At 52.0% G+C, this 21,078-nt stretch overlaps 1 protein-coding gene across 2 annotated transcripts in view; it reads right to left on the minus strand.

Moving 5' to 3' along the window:
* HIF3A (hypoxia inducible factor 3 subunit alpha) overlaps positions 1-19,749 on the minus strand; it is a 30,801-nt gene extending 11,052 nt beyond the window's left edge. Inside the window, exons 1-11 of one of the 2 annotated variants that reach the window (XM_036833639.1) lie at positions 19,724-19,749; positions 14,247-14,437; positions 12,957-13,102; positions 11,261-11,345; positions 10,811-10,923; positions 9,967-10,175; positions 8,395-8,501; positions 8,077-8,224; positions 3,029-3,147; positions 1,861-2,051; positions 429-533 (exon numbers count right to left, since the gene is read on the minus strand). In XM_036833639.1, the coding sequence (XP_036689534.1) occupies positions 429-533; positions 1,861-2,051; positions 3,029-3,147; positions 8,077-8,224; positions 8,395-8,501; positions 9,967-10,175; positions 10,811-10,923; positions 11,261-11,345; positions 12,957-13,102; positions 14,247-14,437; positions 19,724-19,749 (1,440 nt within the window). Of the gene's footprint in view, positions 1-428; positions 534-1,860; positions 2,052-3,028; positions 3,148-8,076; positions 8,225-8,394; positions 8,502-9,966; positions 10,176-10,810; positions 10,924-11,260; positions 11,346-12,956; positions 13,103-14,246; positions 14,844-19,723 lie in introns of those variants that run through there. The other variant, XM_036833638.1, reaches the window with a different exon arrangement.
* Between the last annotated feature and the right edge of the window lie 1,329 nt (positions 19,750-21,078).

Consider the following 21,078-nt stretch of genomic DNA (forward strand, 5'->3'; position numbering starts at 1 on the left):
ACCTGCACCCCCTGCATTGGAAGGTGAAGTCTCAACTACTGGACTGCCAGGGAAGTCCCATAAATGTTTGTTTGAAGGTACTGAGTTTTGGGGTAATTTGTTACACAGTGATATATAGCTAATACATCCATGCCACTGTCATTTATCTCTCCAGACCATCAATCATCCAAACATTATCCATCTATCATCCATCCAACGGTCTATCTATCCAGCTACCCATCCAAACATACATCATCCATCCATCCATCCATCCAAATACCTAAGCATTATCCATCCATCTCTCTACCATCATCCACCTAGTGAATTCAATGACCCATCTATCCATCCATCCACTCATCCCCTTAACCATTCCACCATCCTTCTCTAAAACTTAGATATGTCACCCAGAACCCAGAGGTAAAGACTGTTCCTTCCATGCCAGCCCTTACCTGAGCTATATCTAGATCTGTCTCCACTGCCTCAAGGTCTTTCCCAGAGGCAAAGAGTTTGTGTGCATTCTCCACATCCACAAGTAGTTCATCAGGGAGATCAGCCTGTGGGGAGAGAGAATAGAGACTTAAGGAAATCTTGAGCCTGGGAGATGTTAAGCAGTAAGGCAGTTTAAACATTTGAGCTCAGGAGTAGAAGTGAGGGTCAAATGTCAGACAGCTGGGACACCAAAGGGGTCAAATAGCAAATGTGAGTTTCTGCACCTGGGTGTTCAAAAGTCTGAGTGCCTGGGCATAAATTTTTTTTATACATAAATTTATTTATCTTATTTTATTTATTTTTGGCTATGTTGGGTCTTCGTTGCTGCATGCGGGCTTTCTCTAGTTGCGGTGAGCGGGGGCTACACTTCATTGCGGTGCGCGGGCTTCTCATTGTGGTGGCTTCTCTTGTTGTGGAGCGCGGGCTCTAGGCGCGCGGGCTTCAGTAGTTGCAGCACGCGGGCTCAGTAGTTGTGGTGCAGGGGCTCTAGAGCACAGGCTCAGTAGTTGTGGCGCACAGGCTTAGCTGCTCTGTGGCATGTGGGATCTTCCTGGACCAGGGCTCGAACCAGTGTCCCCTGCATTGGCAGGTGGATTCTTAACCACTGCGCTACCAGGGAAGTCCCTCTGGGTGTAGATTGACAGAGCAAACATCAAAGGTTCGAAAGACCAAAGCCTGAGGCCAAGATATTCTGGCCCTCTGGGGTTAAATGTCTTGGAGTCTGGAGGAAAACAATGCCCAGTCCAGCTTCCCAAGGGTAAAGGGTGAGGTCAAATGTCACAGTCTATTTCTCCGGTGGAGAGAAGATATTTTGGGGGGGGGGTCACAAAGGTGGCAATAAGGAAAGTCAAGACCAGATAATATGGACCCCTGAGTCAAAGGTCAGACTGTCTGGACCCTTAAGTAAAAACAGTAACCGTTAAGGTCTCTTGAAGCCTTTACTAAGTGCTTCTCATGAATGATTTCGTTGAACCCTCACAATAACCAATGAGGTGGCTACTTGCTGTTATCTGAATTTTGCAGGTGAAGAAACCGAGGCCCCACGTGTCCAGGGTAACACAGCTATAAATGGCAGAGTCAGGATTTGAATCCAGGTTTGTGCAGTTTAAGACATTAGACATTCTGGACTCTCTGAATTCAAACTTCAGAAAACCTGGATGCTTGGTCACAAGCAATGAGGGGGTCACCCATGCCAGTCCCAAACATCCTAGGTTTTGGTCCAGATAACAGCTGAAGAATCTGGAGTCTAGGTCTTGAAGGAACCCCAGACTCATCTCATCCCAGCCTTTCCACTACATAGATGGAGAAACTGAGGCCCAGAGAATAGCAAGGTTCAAGCCAAAGGCCAAAACAGCCTAGATCCTGAGGGCTGAAGTGGAGGGGACTGCTTACCGGAAGAGGACTTCGGGGGCGTCGTGGGGCTGGGGGTGCGCTGGGGGTAGCGGCTACTGAAGTCCCATCCAGGATCGGTGCCAGGAGGCGACGGAGGTCAGGGCTACAGAAACGACGGGGGTCAGCGGCCAGGGCGGCCTCACTCAGGGCAGGGGGGTGCAGGAAGGCTAGGATCCGGGGACCAGAGGTGTCTGCAGGACACATCAAGATGGGGAGGACACAGGATGGTCACCCAGGGCGGAGGGGCAGAGCCCTCTGTCAACCCCCGGGAGCATAGCTGACTAGGTCATCAGCGTAGACCCCGTTCACAGTGCTGCTGAATCCTGGAGAACTCCTGCTGTCCCTTCAGTTGCCCTGGAGGGGCTAACATGGGGTGAGGGCACACAGTAGGCTGGAGACTGTAGCAGTTGCCCAATGGTGGGGAAATGTTCTAATATTTAAAATTGACATGGCTGGACCATGGCACGTGACTGACCCGGTTCTCCGGTGGCACAGAATAACATTCAGCCTGGGGGGCTGTCATGTTAGGAGAAAAGACTGGCCCATGATCCTCAAGGAGATTCTAAGGTCCCTGGAGGTCAAGATGTGGCCCCGAGCCAGTTCTAAGCCAGAAAAGGAAAGGATATGGGGGACCTCATTACCACACCCAGGAGCATGGGTTGCCAGCACCAGTTTGGAGACGGTGAGGCCCTGAAGAACAAACAGGGAGGGAAACTCATCCATCCAGGATTGGAGGGGGTGGGGTGTTAAGCAGAGGAGAAGGAAGAGGTAGAAAGGAGCCAGACGTGGAAGGGTCAAGATTACCGGAAGCCAAAGAACAGTGAAGTGGGAGCACGGAACAAATGGAAAGTGGGGGCGATTGGAAGCCACAGCAGGATTCAGAGCAGAGAGCAACAAGACTGAAGCAATCATCCTGGGGACAGAGGAGAAGAGGGAGGAGGGAAGAGAGAAGGGCGTTCTGGGCGGAGGAAACTACATGTGCAAAGGCCCTGAGGCATGAAAGAGTTTGGTTTGTTCCCAGAGCACTAAGGAAGCTGGTGTGGCTCAGAGAGTAAGAAGGGGAGGGAAGCAGGTCACACAGGGCCAAGCGAGTGGCATTAAGGCACTTGGGCTTTCTTCCGAGCATCCTGGGGACACAACCCCTCCCAGCCCCAGCCCTGCCCCATACCAAGGCTGTCACCAGGATTAGGGGCATCCTTCTGAGAGGGGGTGCCCCGCTGAACGTGTCTGCGAGAGTGTCGCTCCGTTTGCTCCAGGGACAGCACCACTTCGGTCTCTTCCACCCGGCTGGGGTACAGGGCAGAAAGGGGAGTGGGAGTCAGGTAGCAGCCCCCACATATGATGTCCCGTTAGAAGAGGGCAGTCTCATCCGGGGGCTGGTGGGCATTGTGCAGAAAATACTTTGCCACATTGACTTGTTTTAAAGATTTAAATTTTGTTGAATGCTTTTTATTATAATAGCATTGAAAAGAAAGTGAAGTGTGTCTTCCCAAGCTCCCTCTGTGGAAGGAAAGGCAGAAAAAAAGAGTTGGCATTTAGCACAGCCTGGGGAGAGAGAGAGAGAGAGGAGAGACTGAGGGGCCATGAGGGGCAGAGAGCAGGGAGAGTGAAAGGCATGAGAACTAAATATTCTCTTTATAGATATTTACTTATAAATACATTCTTATAAATGTATTGATGAGGAATACGTACTTACTATATTCTTATGTTGCCAAATATGAAGAATTTATGGGGATATATTTTTATGAATAAGAGATTTTATTTATGACGTTTCTATTCATAGGCATTTGTCACATTCAAGGGAACGAATTTATAAATACATCCTTATGTCCCTCGCGCCTTCCTGCCGCCCCCTCCCTCCCCAGTCTGTAGCTGCAGAAGCAACTCAAATGTTCTCTCTGCAAATTGGCTTCTGGAGAATGGGTCTGGGGTGGAGGACCAGACCTTCATTTGCATCTCATTTGCAGAACAATATCCAGGTCAGAATGTGGGTGGTCCTTCTACCAGCTCTTTGAGAAGCTGTGACCCTTCCCCATCCTCACCCACCCCTTCTGAGCTGGAAACATTCCAATTTAGGCTGGATCCAAAGCCACCCCACCCCTCTTGAAAAACATAAGGTCACACAGTCACACGTGTATGCACCCTCGGCACTTACAGGCACAAACAGGAACTCCCATATACGCCCAAGTGTATACATCAGATATGCACACATGCTCTATACACTTGGGCTCACACATATGCATACATGCCACATGAAATGCACGCGTTCATTCATTCCACAGACATTTCCTACACAACCAGTAATACTTAGTGGTTAAGAGCAAGGGCTCTGCAGCCAGCAGCCTGGGTTCAAGTTCCAGCTCTGCCACTTATGAGCTGTGTGACCTTGAGCATATGGCTGAACCTCTCTGGGCCTCATTTTCCTCTTCTGTAAAGAGGGAATAATAATAGTACCTCCTCCCCAGGTTGTCGTGAGGCCTAAATGAGTTAGTGTATGTCAAATGCATAGAACCGTGCCTGGCACGGGGTGAGCTCTATGTAAGTATTTGCCATTATTGTTTATTGAGCAACTACTGTGTGCCAGACACTGTTCTAGGCGCTGGAGATTCAGCAGCGCACAAGACAGACAAAACTTCCTGCTCTCATGGGGCTTAAATGCTATTGGGAAAAGACAGACCTTCAATAAAAGATATTATTTGTTGGTAAATGTATCTATCTAGTTACAAAATGTATATTTCCACTAATGAAGCACTTGAAACATGGCTGGTTGGAATTGAGATGTACTGTCAGTATAAAATACACCCCAGATTGAAAAAATTGAGTATGAAAAAGAATCTAAAATATCTCATTAATAATTTTTAATATTGATTACATGTTGAAATGACATTTTTGGATGTATTAGAATACACGCACATATACCTATATTACAATGTATAATACACTGAATAGTGTATTATTAATTACATTAATTAATAATGTATTACTGATTTAACAATGTATTATTGATGTGATATATTATTGTATTTAATAAAGTATTATTGAAACTAATTTCACCTGTTTCTTTTTACTTTTTTTGGGGGGGCGGGTATAGTTGTTTTACAATGTTGTGTTAGTTTCTACTGCACAGCGAAGTGACGTAGAGTTCCCTGTGCTATACAGCAGGTTCTTATTAGTTATCTATTTTATACATATTAGTGTATAGATGTCAATCCCAATCTCCCAATTCATCCCATCCCCCACCCCTCACCCCCCACTTTCCCCCTTTTTACTTTTTTAATGGCTATTAGAAAATTCAAAATAATATATGTGGCTCATGTCACACTTTTTTTTTTTTTTTTCTGTGGGGCTGGCTTGAGGGATTTTACTTTCCTGATCTGGGATCAAACCCAGGCCCTCAGCAGTGAAAGTGCAGAGTCCTAACCACTGGACCACCAGGGAATTCCCATGTCACCCTTTTATAGGACAGTAAGTATTAGGGGAAAAAAAGGCGGAGAAGGAGATATGCAATTTTGAAAAGGGCAATCAAGGAAGAAGGCCTGGTTAAACACACAAATAAATAATTACAAATGGTTTTCACTGCTCTGAAGCAAAAGGACAGGACCAGGAGGGAAAATGGGGAGATACGACCTCCTGTAGGGGTTCAGGAAAGGGTCTCTCAGTAAGTAATGTCTGAGCTGAAACCAGAAGGATGAGGGGGCGTCATTCAGGAGAAAGAGGAGGCGGGAAGGGGGAGGAGCATGCTGGCAGAGGAAACCGCATGTGCAAAGGTCCTGAAGTTTGCAGTGACAAGGGGAGGCATGCAGGAGTCAGGTCACACGGGGCCAGATGAGCCAAAGTTAAGGTTCTTGGGCTTTCTCTCCTGGATACTGGAGAACCACAGAAGGGCTTTGAGCAGGGGAGAGACATGAACCAATTTGTATTTCAGAACCTGCCCCCTGACCTCGGCAGTTGTGTGATCAGTGGAATCCAAACCAGCTTTAGATCTCAGTTAGGAGGTTAATGCTATAAATAAGGTGTGAGATGGTGGTGGCCATGGAGACAGAGAGAAGGGAAACAAACTCAAGATCTATCCCAGAGGCGGATAGAGTGGATGGGGATAGGAGGGGATGAGAAAAAGGATGCAGGAGAGACTTCTAGGTTTCTGGCTTGAGCAAATAAGGTTGTGTGGTTTGGTAGTTATTAGCGTAGCCTCCTGACCAACCTTGGGTCAAAACCCAGCTCTGACATTTACTAGCTGTGTGACATCAGGCAAATGACTTCCCCTCTCTGGTCCTCAGTTTTCTCTCCTCAAAAATGGGGATCGAAATAATTGCTATACCTCATGGGGTGGTTGTGAGCACAAAGCCCAGGGCCTGGAATGTTGTAAGTGCCCCGTGCAAGTGAGTTGTATTTTTATGGAGCAGGTGCTCACTGCAACGGAAGGAGGCTTAGGTGTGGAAGGAGGGATGGATTCTACAAAGTGTCAGCACCTGGGCACGCACAAAGAGCCACGCAGCTGCACGCCACACAGTATGTACACAGCACTAAGCATGATTCATACCATATGCTTCTTATCTCACTGTTACTAAGTAAACACCTATTCTTTCTTCACCCATTTTCTGCCAGTAAAACTGAACTCGCCAGATTGAAATTCCAGGGCCTGGCCATCAAAAGGCAAGTCTTCATAATGAATAAAAGGAGCTTGCCGGAAGAGATGGGGGTGGGTCCGCTCTCCTTAGCTCTGACAGTGAGGAGACTTCTTCCCAAGGCAACAAGTTATTCAAAGATTCTGATTTGAAAGGGTGTTAAGGAGAGAACATTCCAAAGATGATCAGCCTTGTTTTCTTGTGTATGAAAACTTATATGAATATTCCTGTTCCCAACCTCTCTTTTCTAATAGAATCTGTTCTTGATCAAAAACACCCAGGGAAACTCCTATGGCTTTAGAAATGAATGCCATGTCCTGGAAGATAATCTTCAAAGAATAGCTGTAAGTCTCGGTCTTAGGTAATAATTTGCTGCCCTCGTCACAATGTTGTCATGGTGAAAAACTTCTAAGATGCATGATGGAAGCGGGGGAAAGACTATGATTCACCACTACACACCCATTAGAATGTCACCCAATGAAGACAAAACAAGACAAAAACAGACAATACAAATGCTGGCAAAGATGTGGAGGAACTGGAACCCTCACGCGTTGCTGATGGGAATGCAAGAGGGCACAGCCACTCTGGAAAGCAGTTTGGCAGTTTCTTAGGAAGTTAAACATACACTGACCATATGACCCATCCATTTTATTCTTAGGTGTTTGCCCAAGAGAAACAAAAACATATGATCTCACAAAATCCTGGATGAGAATGTTTACAGTAGCTTTTTTCATAATTGCCCAAAATAGGCAACAGTCCAAATATCCTCCAACTGGCGAATGGATAAACCGTGGTCCATACATATTCATACCATAGAAGATTACCTAGCATCAAAAAGGAACGTATTGATACACACCTCAACATAGATAAATTTTAAATATATTAGGCTAAGTGAAAGAAGCCAGGCTCAAAGCCTACATACTATAGAATTTCGTGTACATGACATTCTGGAAAAGGCAAAATTCTAGAGTCAGAGAACAGATCAGTGGTTGCCAGAGATGACTGGGGGTGTGGAGTGGGGTTCACTGTGAAAGAATTTTTTTGGGTGATGAAACTACTCTATAGCTTTTTTGGGGGGCCACACTGCGTGGCTTGTAGGATCTTAGTTCCCTGACCAGGGATTGAACCCAGGCCCCTGGCAGTGAGAGTACGGAGTCATAACCACTGGATCGCCAGGGAATTCCCTACTCTATAGCTTGATTATGGTCGGGGTTACACGATTCCACGCATTTGTCGAAACTCATAGAAGCGTATACCAAAAAGAATGAAACTTCTCTATGTAAATTACACATCAATTTTTAAAAAGCAAAAAAAGCCCCCAAGATTCAGCTAGATTTCTTACTTTAACTTGAATATAGAATCCTTTTAGTTTAAATTACACGCTCACACACATTTGTGTCTACATGCAGATACGTGTGTGGCCAGTCACACGTGTTCGACATATGTGTACCTGTGCACATTCCCTCTCACACACGTGTGCACCATACACATGCACACCTGTGCATATACACACACACACACACACCTGTTCACACATATGCAGACCAGACGAGAACCACACACACAGTCACCCCACCTCCTTCCCGCTTACCTGATCAGGAAATGGACGCAGACGATACTCTCAGACTGGGGGCCCCGGCCCCCCGACACCACTGTGGCCTGGGTCTGGGTCCACAGGTAGCCACCACTCCGGGCCAGGAAGCGGTACTGCCCCGTTACTGCCTGGCCCTTGCTCAGCACTGGGGAGGGGCATGGGGAGGGGTTAGGGCAACTGGGGAGAGAAGGCCGTGGGAGCAGGGTGCTGGGTATGAAGGGGCCAGGGAAGAGAAGGTTCCTTGGGACTTGGGGAGGCAGGCGGCTGGTGTTGGCTGGGGCCATGCAGCACTGGAAACGGAACCTGAACACGTACAGGTATGGACGCTCTGGCCGACTGCATCTGAGTCCAGCGCATGGATGTACTCATAGGCAGAACAGCCAATCAGGTCATCAGGGCTGTAGCCAGCAACCTCCGCAATCCTGAAGTGGGTGCAGTGGAGCCCGGTCAGTTCAACTGGCGAAAGTGGAGGGTGGGTGAAAGGAAGGAGAGGGGGACACGGGGATGAAGCCAGCGAGACAGAGAGAGACAGGGTTGCAACAGAGAGAAAAGGGGGAGTAAGAAATAGAAAAAGGGGTGTGGCCGGTTGAAGAATGGCCCCTGGAGATGTCTCCGTCCTAATTCCCGGAACCTGTGCATATGCTACCTTACATGGCAAAAGGGACTTTGCAGGTGTGATGAAGTTAAGCATCTTGAGATGTGGAGATGATCCTGGATTATCTGGGTGGGCCCAGCGTAATCACAGGAGTCCTTGTAGGAGGGGAGTAGGTGATCAGAGTGAGACTAGATGTGACGATGGAGGCAGAGGCCGAAGTGATGCGCTGTGAAGGTAGAGAGAGGGGCCACGAGCCAAGGAATGTAGGAGGTCTCCAAAAGTTCTCGTGGCAAGGACACAGATTCCTCCCTGGAGCCTCCAGAAGGAACATAGCCCTCGATTTCAGCCTCATAAGACTCATTTCAGACTTCTCACCTCCAGAACACTGAGATAGAGAATTTGTATTGTTCTGAGCCACTACGTTTGTGGTAACATGATACAGCAGCCATAGGAAGCTAATAGGGGGGGAGAGAGAAGGTAAAAATGGGAAGAGTGATGAAAAGAAAGACAAAAAAGGGGACTTCCCTGGTGGTCCAGTGGTTAAGAATCCTCCTTCCAATGCAGGGGACGCAGGTTCGATCCCTGGTCGGGGAACTAGGATCCCACATGCGTGGAACAACTAAGCCTGTGTGCCACAGCTAAAGAGCCTGCATGCCGCAACCACAGAGCCCACGCACTCTGGAGCCCGCGTGCCACAACTAGAGAGAAGCCCACGCACCGCAATGAAAGATCCCGCGTGCCACAACTAGGACCTGAGGCAGCCCAAAGATAAAGAAATAAATATTAAAAGAACCACAAAAACAAAAGACAAAAAAGAACGTGAAAGAAAAAGGAGGCGGGAAGAGAAAGAAAGAAAGTCACAAAAAGAAAGATAAAAAAGAATGAATAGAAATAAAAAGTAATCACGATGATAATGATTTTAAAAAATAGGCACTTCTAGAGTGCTTTGTACCAGGCAACTCACTGAATGCTCAGAACAACTGTTCAAAGTAGGTTCTGCTATCACCCCATAAGACGGATGAGGAAAGTGTGGCACAGAGAGGTGAAGTCATTTGGCCAAGGGTGCACAGCCAGCATTTGAACCCAAGCAGTCTGAACCCAGATACGAAGACCCACAGACAATTCAGAGACAGAGAGATACACAAAGACAGAGATAGATGGAGTCAGAGAGATAGAAACAGAGGAGAGAGAGAAGCTGGGGGGTAGGAGAGGAGACGTGAATGAACTTGGGCAGAAAGGAAGAGGAGGAGCCAGGCTGGCAGGTGGTGGGTGGGCCCCTGGCTCCTGCCCACCTCTCGTCACAGTAGGTGAACTTCATGTCCAGGCTGTGGCGGCTGAGGAAGGCCCCCCGGCCCAACGGGGGCTCCAAGCTGCCAGGGTGGGGGATGGCTTCACAGATTAGCACCAGGCATTGCAGGGGGGGCTCCAAGTTGGGGCTCCCGGCCGGGGAAGACTGTGCAGGGGGCTTGTAGGCCCTCATGTGTCCAGAACAGTGCAGTACCTGGTGGGCAGGGAGCGAGGCAATGATACACCTGGGCCTAGGGCTACCCAAGGGGCTGGGAGGTATATCCCTGCGGGCCCCTCCCCTCAGGAAGCTGAGAAGTAGAAACCCCTGAGGATTCTAGAGACCCAGCTCAGGGAGCTCTGAGGACCCCCAGACCCCAACCCCACAGAGACCCAACCTAAGAAGCTTCTGACAATCTCGAGATTCTTAAGACTCAGGGAGCTCTGAGGACCCCAGATTCCAACCCCATGGAGACTCCAGGCCCAGGACGCTGAGGACCCCCAGCCCCAACCCCACAGAGACCCAACCTAAGAAGCTTCTGACAATCTCTAGATTCTTAAGACTCAGGGAGCTCTGAGGACCCCAGATTCCAACCCCATGGAGACTCCAGGCCCAGGACGCTGAGGACCCCCAGCCCCAGACCCACAGAGACCCAGACTAAGAAAGGATACAAGGACCCCCAGATGCCCAACCTGCTAGGTACCCAAAGGATGCACTAGACCCAGCCTGAGAATGCCCCACTGGATCCCTGGCCCAGGAGACTCCCGGACTCCAAGCCACTGTGAGAACTTCAGCGCTCAGGTCCAGCCCCAGCAGGTCCCTCGCCCTCCTCCAGGCCAGGCCCTGCCCACCTTCCAGGTGGCCGCCTTGAGGTTGAGGGTGCGCCCGCGGCTGGTGAGGGTGCTCTTCATGCGCAAGGAGAAGCACCGCTCGGTGGGGGCCTCCGGCTTCTTTCTGGACAGGCCTGAGGAGGGCCATGGGAGCGGGGAGGGGGAGGGGAGAAGCAGGTCACCGGGCAGCTTGGGACAGGGCCCAGTCCCTCCAGCACCCTGGTTACTAAACTCTCCCCAGCCTCATCCCCCAAATTGAGACTTCCGACCCACAGAGGGTCTCCACGGGGTATGCTATGCTCCTTTAGACCCCCAGGGTGGAGCCATGTCCCTGTATTCCCCTGGGGCAGGGCCACGTCCTCTTCATCCCATTTTTCTCAGTCCAGTATTTCAGAGGGGGAGGAGATATGCTGAAGGAAGGGTGGAGCCTCAGTTTCTGTAATTTGGGGGCAGAGATCTCCAAGGACTCACTCTGCCGGGGGGTCAGGGCGTCCTGAAGCTCCTCTTGGTCACAGGGATGGATAAAATCAAAGATACTGTGTCCGATCAGCTCAAGCTGGGAGGGAGGGAGGCAGGGGGTGTCTTAGAGGAAAAGCATTTTTACCAGGGCCTCTGACCCATCTCCTCCCTCCCACCCTCATCATCCTGTCCTAATTCATGAGTCTGGATCATTTCCCCATTCTCCTTATTCATTCATTCATTCATTCATTCATTCATTCCTTTCTTCGGCATATAATTTGCTGGGCACCCTTCTACATGGTACGGGCACAGCAGTGGCTACGAAGACAAAATCCCTGCCTCTCAGAGCTTACTGGCTAGTGGCGGGAGACAGCCAATGAACAAACAAAACAACACACATGCATAAAACAATATACTAAGTGATATGAAGAAAACTAAAGCAAGGTAAGATGATGAAATGATGGGATGCTATCTTAGAGGCAGTAGTCAGGGACAGTTTCTTGAAGAAGTGACATTTACACAAATTGCTGAACAAAGCCAGTGAGGTGGCTCTCTGGAGTAGAGTGTTCCGGAAAGAGGGAACAGCAAGTGCAAAGGCCCTGAGGTGAGACCCTATTCCAATTCCATTTGTTGTGCAAGCCGAAGACCCAACTCCTTATTTCAATTCAGGAAATGAGCCTGGTGCTGGGAGGAGGTGACACAGATGAAAGGGGACCCACAGAGCTCACAGTCCAGAGCTCATGCTGAATCGGGGAGGAGTGAGACCTTGTAGTTGGATTTGAATCTGAGCTCTGCCACTTCCTAGCTTTGGGATCTTGAGACATTCACCTGTCTGAGCCCAAGAGCTCAAACTAACGGAGAAATTGGTACCAAGAGTGGGATAACAAGGCAGGGGAAAGGAATGGATGCCAACTGTGGAGCCCATTTATGTGAGCTAAGAAGAAGAATGGTATTGCTGTAAGGATCAGCTGAAATTAGTTCTACTCTCTAAGTGTCTCTTGTTTGTCTTCCCATCCCCAGGTCCCTAATTCTACTTCTTTTCTCCCACTTGGGGCCCTGCATCCACTTCCTTATGGATTTTCCAGTCGCTAGTCTCGCTCCCTCTAATTCTATCTCTGTGAAGTACCTAGAGGGATCTTTCTAAATAAAATAAAATTCTGATTCCACCTTTCTGACACAACCTCTCCCCTGCTTAAAATCTTTCCATGGCTCCCCAGTGCCCTAGAGATAAACCTTCTCTTTTGGTCCTAAATTATGTCCTCTCTAGCCTTTTCTCTCTCACTTTCTCTCATTGCACTCTGCACCTAGCTTGGATCAACGTCTTTATTTCCCCCAAATGCTCTGTTTTATCTCACATCTGTGTCTTTGCATATTCTGTTCCCTTGGCCATGTACATTGCCAGTCTTCTCTGGTCCCAACCATTCGCCATACCCTTTGACTGGCTAAGCCCTTCAGGTTTCAGCTCAGATGTCTTCTCCTCCAGGAAGCCCTCAATTCCCACCCAGGCTGGGTCAGGTACCACCCTCCACCCCCGGCTTGTACAGCCCCCTAGGCTGCCGCACCCCAGCCCTGACCATTCTGAATCTTCCTGTCTGGTGACATATTTGTCTCCCCTCTGCACTGTGGGCCTTGTAAAAATAGGGCTAAGGTGGTTCTGGTCACCTCTGTATCCCAGCATCACCTGCCCAAAGCAGGCAGCTCCTCTTACCTGACTGAGGCCCAGGTGTTTGCTGACATTCTCTGACAAGTAAGCCATGTCTCCCTCGGCGGTGAGCACCATAACGAAGCCCTCCAGGGCCTTCAGGTAGCAGGCATCCAGTGGCTCGCCCCCTGCTCCCACCTGGTTCCACTCCCCTGGTGTCCGGACCAGGATGGATGGGGCATCTCTAGTCAGCGGTAAGCCCACCCTGGCTAGCCTCCCTCTGCTTTCCTTCACTCAGAGGAACTTATAGGTACCTCCAGGTGAGTGGGGCACATCCCAGTGGCTTGGAGTCCAAGGAAGAGGGCAGGACCACCAAGGACTGGAATTCTAAGGGAGCAGAGCCTCCCAGGGGTACAGAATTCTAAGGAGATAGGGGTTTCCTAAGGGAATAGAACTCTAAGGAGGGCAGAATCTTAAGGGGATGAAATTTCCAGGGGTCAAAATTCTAGGAGGAGTCAGAATTCCAAGGGGGCCAACCTTCCCAGGGGTTCAGAATTCTTGGGGCAGGACCTTCCAGATCGGCGGGATTCTAAAGAAGCAGGGACTCCCAAGCAACAGAATTCTAAGGAGGCAGAATTCTAATCTAATGGGCAGAGCCTGCCAGAGGATGAGTCCACTTTCCCCATAATAAAAGCTTTTCAGGGTCCTGGGATTCCAAGGGTGTGTGTGTGTGTGTGTGTGTGTGTGTGTGTGTGTGTGTGTGTGTGTGTGTGTGTGTGTGTGTGTGTGTGTGTGTGTCTGTGTGTGTGAAGGCGTCCTACAGAGAATTCTAACAGGGAGGGAATTCAAGGGGATGGCTACTAAGGGGACAAGCAATAGAACTAGGGACCTGAGGAGGTGAAGCGGGACTCTCTCAAGTAATTAAATATTGGGCAGTGAAGCCTCCTGGGTATATTGATTATAAGGGAAGGAAGCCTAGCCCAGAAGATCTCCCAGGAGACCAAATCCTAAGGGTCCAGATGCCTTAGGGAGTTAGCCGGCCTCCTATTCCCTAGGGTTCTAACTCTAAGGAGAGGGAGCTTCCTAAGGGCGCATTCCAACGGGCGGGGCCTCACAAATGATAGACTTCTAAGGGGGCGGGGATTCCTAAGAAACTGGGTTCCGATTGGCCCAGAACTTGAAGGGGGCGGGGCCTCTCCCACTAAGTAGATTCCAGAGGGGTGGGGCTTCGCCGGGAAGACATCGGGGGGCGGGGCCTTGTGGAGATGAGGCTTCCCGGAGGAGGGGCCTCCCTGGGATGTACCTTTCCGAGGGCGGGGTCTTGCTGAGGTGGGAATTCCCGGGGGCGGGCCTCACCTGCGGCGCAGAGTTGGTGCATGCGCAGGTAGCTGATGGTGAGGCGCATGATGGAGGCCTTGTCCAGGTGGGCGCTCACCCCGCGCGCGAAGGGCAGCGTGTGCGCCAGCTGGTACAGCACCTCGGTCTCCTGGCTGCGCCGGCTGCGGGCCGCATCCCGGGACTTCTCCTTGCGCAGCTCCGTGCTCGACCTGCGGGCATGGGCAGCGTTCACTGGCGGCGCCCCGGGAAGGGAAAGAGTTGAATGGGACAAGCACGTGGGTTGCTGCCACATGGGGCTCGGGTTCAGAGAGGGAGGGCAGAGCCGCGACTGTGCTGGCCTCGCAGTGTGGCCCTGGCGAGTTGCCGGAGCTCTCTGGGCCTGGGTGGATTATACTGCGGAGTCGCTCCTTGCCTCAGGTTTTATCTGTCCCCGCGCCAGCCCATGCCGCCCTCCGGTACTTCACTCCTCTCCGAGGCGTGCCCAGGGCCGCTCTGTCCCCTCCCTGACTTATCTGCTGTTTATTCTCCGGGCTTGGGAAGCCTGGGGAACAGGGAGGCCTCCGGCTGGGAGGGGGCTGGCAGAGCTGGCCAGGAGCCAGGGAAGGGAGGGCGCAAGAAGATGCCTGCAGCCCCCCAGGCCCCCTGCCCTACAGCCTCCCAGAACCCCCTCTTCTGCCCTTTCCCCTCCTCAGCTGAGCTGAGTCCTCAGAATCTTGGAGTACAGATCTCAAAGTCCAACGACCCACCAAAAGGGGCCCTGCCAGGGTGACACAGCAAACCAACCCCAGGGCCAATGGCTAACCACTCATCCCTGCCCTTTAATCCACTTCAAATGCCTGAATTCTGCATGTGGGGTTGGGAGGAGAAGGATGAGTGTCATTTTTTTTCAGAAATATCTGCCACTTATCCAGCTTTTACTATTAGGTCAGACCCTGTGCCAAGTGTGTAACTTACATTAACCCGTTTAGCTCAGACATCCCTAGAAGGAAGGTAGTAACATTTTCCCCATTGAACAGATGAAGCCCAGGCACAGAGAGGTGCAGTGCTTGCCCACAAGGAGTGAAGCCAGGGTTTGAATGCTGGTCTTCCTGAACTCTTCAGTTTCCTCTGTTGTATGGCCCTGGGTTTATCTCCAGATTTTAGTACTTCTCCCTGTCTCTGCCACTGTCTTAAAAGTCAAACTCCAGGGACTTCCCTGGTGGCGCAGTGGTTAGGAATCTGCCTGCCAGTGCTGGGGACACGGGTTCGAGCCCTGGCCTGGGAGGATCCCACATGCTGTGGAGCGGCTGAGCCCCTGCGCCACAACTGCTGAGCAGCCCCCGCTTGCCACAACTAGGGAAAGCCCGTGCACAGCCACGAAGACCCAATGCAGCCAAAAATAAATAAATAAAAATAAACTAAAAAAAAAAAAAATTAAAAAAGTCAAACTCCAGGTCTGTCTGAATCCAAATTATAGTTTTGGGGAAAAAAATTATAGAGTATGTTACATATAGTATAGTATATGTAATCTTATCTATACTGATACTATTGATAAAACCATTAATAAGCAGCTCTAAGTTGCTAAGCATTTATGGGTCTGGCATTGCACTAAGTAAGGACTCAGCCTATGTGTACTCATTCAATCCTAAGAAAGCCCTAGGCAGAGAGCACTTTAAACCTCCATTTCACAAAGGGGAAACTGAGGCTCTGAAAAGTGAAGTCCTTTGCCCCAAAAGTCACAAAGCCATTAAGTGGTGGAGCTGGGATGTGAAGTCAGGCAGTGAAGTTCCAAAGCCTTTATTCTTCTAATTCCTTTCTTGTGATGTCCCCGCCAACCTCCACGGACGCAAAACTCTAGGAGGGGAAGCTGCCCCTTCCTAAAAGCCAGAGGCCACTTCTGGGGCGTCAACCTCACCCCCAAGCAGGAGACCTGCAGCCCCACCCACAGGCATGATGGAGGGAGGGGAGCGGACTCTCCTGACTCTCCAGATGGGAAAGAACTCCTCAGTGCAAGTGGGTGGGAGGCACAGAAGGGGGCAGCTGGGTGGAGGGAGCCAGCAGTTGCCCTCATCCCCTCCCTCCTGGCTGATGGGGGGCAGGGGCCTCCAGTCCTGCTCTGCCCAGGGGACATTCCGTCCTCCTGTCCCGTTCTGTTCCAGCCCTGTTTGTCTTCCTGCCCAGAGGGTGGGGGTGGGCAGGCCTCACTGAGCTGGGGGCCCAGACAGAGGGAACAGGGAGCAGGGACAGGAACGGGGCTGGAGGGTGGGGTTGGCCCCCCCACCTCCCGGGCAGCTGGGCTCTATAATCCTCTCTGTGGCCAAATGACTCCTCCCTCCATAGAAGAAGCTAGCTGGTGGCTACAGCGGGACCCTCCTTCTAGCTCCCAGCCTGTTCTCCGGATGTTCTGACAGGAAGTATGGCCTCTCACTTGCTCCACAGATGCCTGGTCTCTGGCCTTTCCCTTTAAACAGAGTCAGGGCTAGTTCCTCTGGTGCAGGGTTCCAATCTCAACTCCATTACTTATTAGCTGTGTGACTCTGGACAAGTTGCACAGCCTCCCTGAGCCTAAGAACAACACAAACTCATGGGGCTGTTGTGAAGATTAAATGAGTTAATATATGTCAAGGGCTTAGAACCGGGCCTGGCAATTGGTCGGCACTATATAAAGGTTCAACTTTTATTATTCCCCCTTTGTCCACATCAGGGATGGAAGGCTTAGGAGCGTCGTAGGCACTGGAGAAACCCTCGGGCTTCAGTGGTAACGCCATGGTGCGGTGTGTGTATGTGTGCAAGTACACACGTGACTTACACAACACCTTGGGAAGAAGACTAAATCATAGTGATACTAATAATAATGATAGCTTTGGTGGGTCAAACACTCATGAGCTTACAGACCCCATTAAATCCTTTCAACAAACCCTAAGAACCTGGAAAAGTGATCTCCCTTTTACAGAGTCAGAAACCAAGGCTCTGAGCAATTGCATCACCCACCCAAGGAACCGAGCTGGTAATCCCAGGGCCCTCCACCAGTGCGCAACCATGCTCAACGCTTCTGTTAGTCTGACCACGTATCTGCTTCTACCCAGAACCCTGTCTGACTTGAACACAGTTTATTGCTCACCTATCGGGTATCCTGCCCCGAAGATCTGTCCCCTCACCGCTTCTCATCTTGAGCGGGTGCAGGGGAGGGGAGGGATAACCCTCATTTTCCAGGCTACAAAACTAAGGCTCAGAGAGCAGTTGCTGGCACAAAGCCACACAGCCAGGAAGCGGGTGAGCTGCAATTTGAACCCTGATTTGGGGGCCTGTGCTCTTAAATGCCATGCCTTAGTGGGCGTGCCACCCAACAGACCCCTGTCCTGCCCCTCTTCTGTCCATTGGCCCCAGTCCCTTCCCCTTGTCCCACCACTGCTGCCTCCGGATTTCCCCAGCTGGCCAGTCTCCCCAGCTGGCCCCATGCCCAGCCCTGGTCCGTCCCCTTGGCACTGTGCCCAGGTTGGGACGTGCAGCTGGAACCCTGCCACCCTTCCTCTGTGTTCCAGTAGAGAACGGGGGTGGAGCCAGGCTGGGAGGCCCCAGGGTAAGGCCTGGGAACGGGGACTAGGGCTTGGTGCCCCCCCCCAACCAGGAGAGGGAGAAGCCCACCTCTTCCCTGCCCTGAAGAACTTGCCACCCGAGAGCAAAGGCATGGAGAAGTGGGGACACCTTTCCCCACATTCAGGCTGCTCCTGGGCCTCTCTCTCCTGATATTCAGCTGGGTACTGGGGGTCTTGCAAAAAGTGTAGACGATTTGGGCAGGGGCTTAGGTTGAATCCATGCAGGGATTCCTCTTGGCATTGCCCCAAGGTGGCCTAAGAGGGTTTGGGTTTGAGAAGGGACTTCGGGTGGGGGTCGGTGGGAGTCTCTCTACCCCTGACTCTGCTCATTCCTAAGGACATGATAATCCAGTGGGGTGCCTGTACCCAAAGCCCTATATTCTCTGGGAACCCTCTGACCGGAGGGGCACCCTGGGCTGAGTGCCCATCAGGGACTTCCCAAGAATCATCCTTGCCTGGGGTGGGATGGCAAGGATGGAAGAAGGGAAGGGGGTAAGGGAGTATGGGGGGCCCACTCACCATCACCCTGACCCTCTTTGGCCCTAGCGCCATCCTAGGGGTGCAGGAGGGGATGGAGCGTGGCCGGGATCTGGGTGCGAGTTATGAGTGGGTGGTGCATGGGCTCGGATGACACCACAGGAGAGGGCTGGCCTTGGATGGGGAGGGGGGAGCGCCCCAGCTCAGCCAAGAGGGGCCCCCACCTAGCCAGGAAGGGGTGCTGGGAGGGGCTAGGCCAGGGCTGGCCTAGAAGGGGTGGGATAGAGTTCCCTGGCAGGCCCAGAGCCAGAGACTAGAATAGAATTGGGGGGGTGTATAAGTGGGGGGGGGGTGAAAACATGGGGGTGTGGAAGGATCCAATCAGACCTGCGAAGCCAGGGAGGAGGGAAGGGGGTGAGGCTTCCTGGACGCCTCAGATTGGACAGGAGAAACCAAGGGCGTGGGATATTTTCCGGGGTCCCATGAAAACATGGGCAGATAGGACCCCCTGGCAGTGGACCCAGAGCACGAGTTCCCTGTGCTGCCCCAGCAGATCTGCACCTGCTGGGAAGGGAACACAGAAACCCACCACCTGCCCAGGATGACCCCAGCTGGGCACTGCGGCAGGGGGCGCTTCCCACAGCTTGCACTGAACCAGGCACAGCACCCTCTCTGGAGTCTTCCCCAAATAAGGCTTGGGTGCCCCTTCCCACTGTCACAGGGAGTGGGTGGGAGTGGAGGAGATAAGAGGCTAGACTTTGGGAAGTGGGTCAGGCTGTTTTCTTGTTCTTAAAGGGGGTGACCCTACCTTCCAGAAGGCCCCTGGGAAGGGTCCCAGGGTGGTTTCTGAAAGGTGACCATCTCTGCCTATTTCTAGGCAACTCAAGGTTTGGGAGACTGTCAGGGAGGGTCCAGTTAAAGAGGATCTCTCTTCTCTTGAACTCAGAAGCTGACTCCCCATTCCAAGGGACTCCCTATATCTGGGAAGGCTCAATGTGGGGGTACCCCAGATCCCCTAGGACCCTAGGGGTCTGGTGTCAAAGAACAACCTCAATTCTGGGGGCTCGGAGGCCAGAAGGGTCAGTATGTGAGGGGAGAATGCCTCCCGCAGAAGCCTGGGAACTGCTCAAACGCAACCACCCCCAATTCCGTGGGGACCCCGAGTTTCACCCCCAGTCAGGAGGGGAAGCGAACCCGGAACAGCAGGAAATCTGGGATCACGACCCCGATGTCGCTCCTGGCTAGAGGGGCGTGGCAGCCTGGACTTGGGGAAATGCCCCCACCCCTGCAGTCCCCTAGGGTGGAGGGTGCGGCGGGGATGTGTCTCCAACTGCGAGTCCGAGGGGCCCTAGGCTTGCACCCGCGCCTTCCTCACCCGGCTCAGGGGTCGCTGGAAGAGGAGCCCCCCCAGTTCTTATCATTCCTGCCCCCAAAGCCCAGTACCTTACGCGCTGTAGCCCCAGCGCCATGACTCGCCAGTCGCCGCTCCGGAGCCCTTCGAGGCCCCTAGCCCCCTCCCCTGCCCTGCGAGCCCCCTCCCCAGCTCCTCCCCCCGCCGAGCGGTTGGCTGCGCAGCGCCCGGCCCGCGACTCTGGTTGGTTGACCGGTCTGTCACTTCCATGAAAGAGGCGGGACAAGAGACGAAGACTTGGAATGCCGGGGGGGCGGGGTGGGGGGCAGAGAGAGAGAGAGAGGTGTGTGTGTGTGTGTGTGTGTGTGTGTGTGTGTGTGTGTGTAGAGGGGGGCGGGTGCCGTGGAATACACCCCCCCCCAGCCATACTCCTTGCCGCGGACTTCTCAGCAGTGTCGCCAGCACGGTGCAAGCAAGGTCGGCTGGCCGCGCCTTCTGGCCCAGTATCTCCCGCCAAGTTCCGACACCAGTACTCTTCTGAACCCACCTAGTTCACTCCAGCCTCCACCCTCTAACTCGCACCCCCGGCTCACTCCTCCATTTCCTACCCCCGGGTGGGCCCCTCCGACCTCCAATCCCACCCCCTCCAGTGGCCCAGCCCTGCCTCCTGAGTCGCCCAGCTCCGCCTCCTCTCTTTCCCTATCCACTGAGTCCTCCGCTTTTCCTCTCCGCCCCCAACTCCCGACCCCACCCCAGTTCTACAATCCCTCCCCGCTCTGTACCCCATCGTTCCCTCTCAGTCCCCTGCCCCTTCCTTCCACCTTCACCCCTCCATCCCGTGCCCAATCCCTCAGCTCCCCACTCCTCCGGTCTGGCACCCTCTCTACCCCAGCCCCACCTCCTTGCCTCTCTAACTCCCTTTTCAGGTTCTCACTGGTGAGTGATCAAGTTTATGTCAAGTAAATATGTAAAACTCAATCACACCCACTTTTCAAAAGAGCGGAGAAATGATCTTTCTACCAGTGAAGTAAGAAGGGAGAGGCGCAAGGTCACCAAGGAGTGGTGAAAGTGTTACAATTGGATAAGGAACAGGGTGTGTGTGTGTGTGTGTGTGTGTGTGTGTGTGTGTGTGTGTGTGTGTGTGTGTGTGTGTTGGTGGTGGTTGGGTTCTAATCCACAGCAGACCAATGTTCAGGCTGCAGCTTTGGACAGGGAAGAGGACACTATAGCAGAAGTCTGTGGTTTTTGCCCACCCTAGTGTCCCACTCAGTTTTCTTTTGGGGAACCACTTCTCTCCCCTCTCAGTCTATTTAATTTGAATAGGGCTGGCCATAACCCTCCGCTCACCAGCTCCAGGGACTAGACCTAGCCAGTTTATTCTGTTTTCCTGATCACAGTGATTGGTTCAGGGAAGGCATGTGACCTAATCTAGTCCAGTGAGAACCAA

Source organism: Balaenoptera musculus, chromosome 19, assembly GCF_009873245.2.
Source record: "Balaenoptera musculus isolate JJ_BM4_2016_0621 chromosome 19, mBalMus1.pri.v3, whole genome shotgun sequence".
NCBI lineage: Eukaryota > Metazoa > Chordata > Mammalia > Artiodactyla > Balaenopteridae > Balaenoptera > Balaenoptera musculus.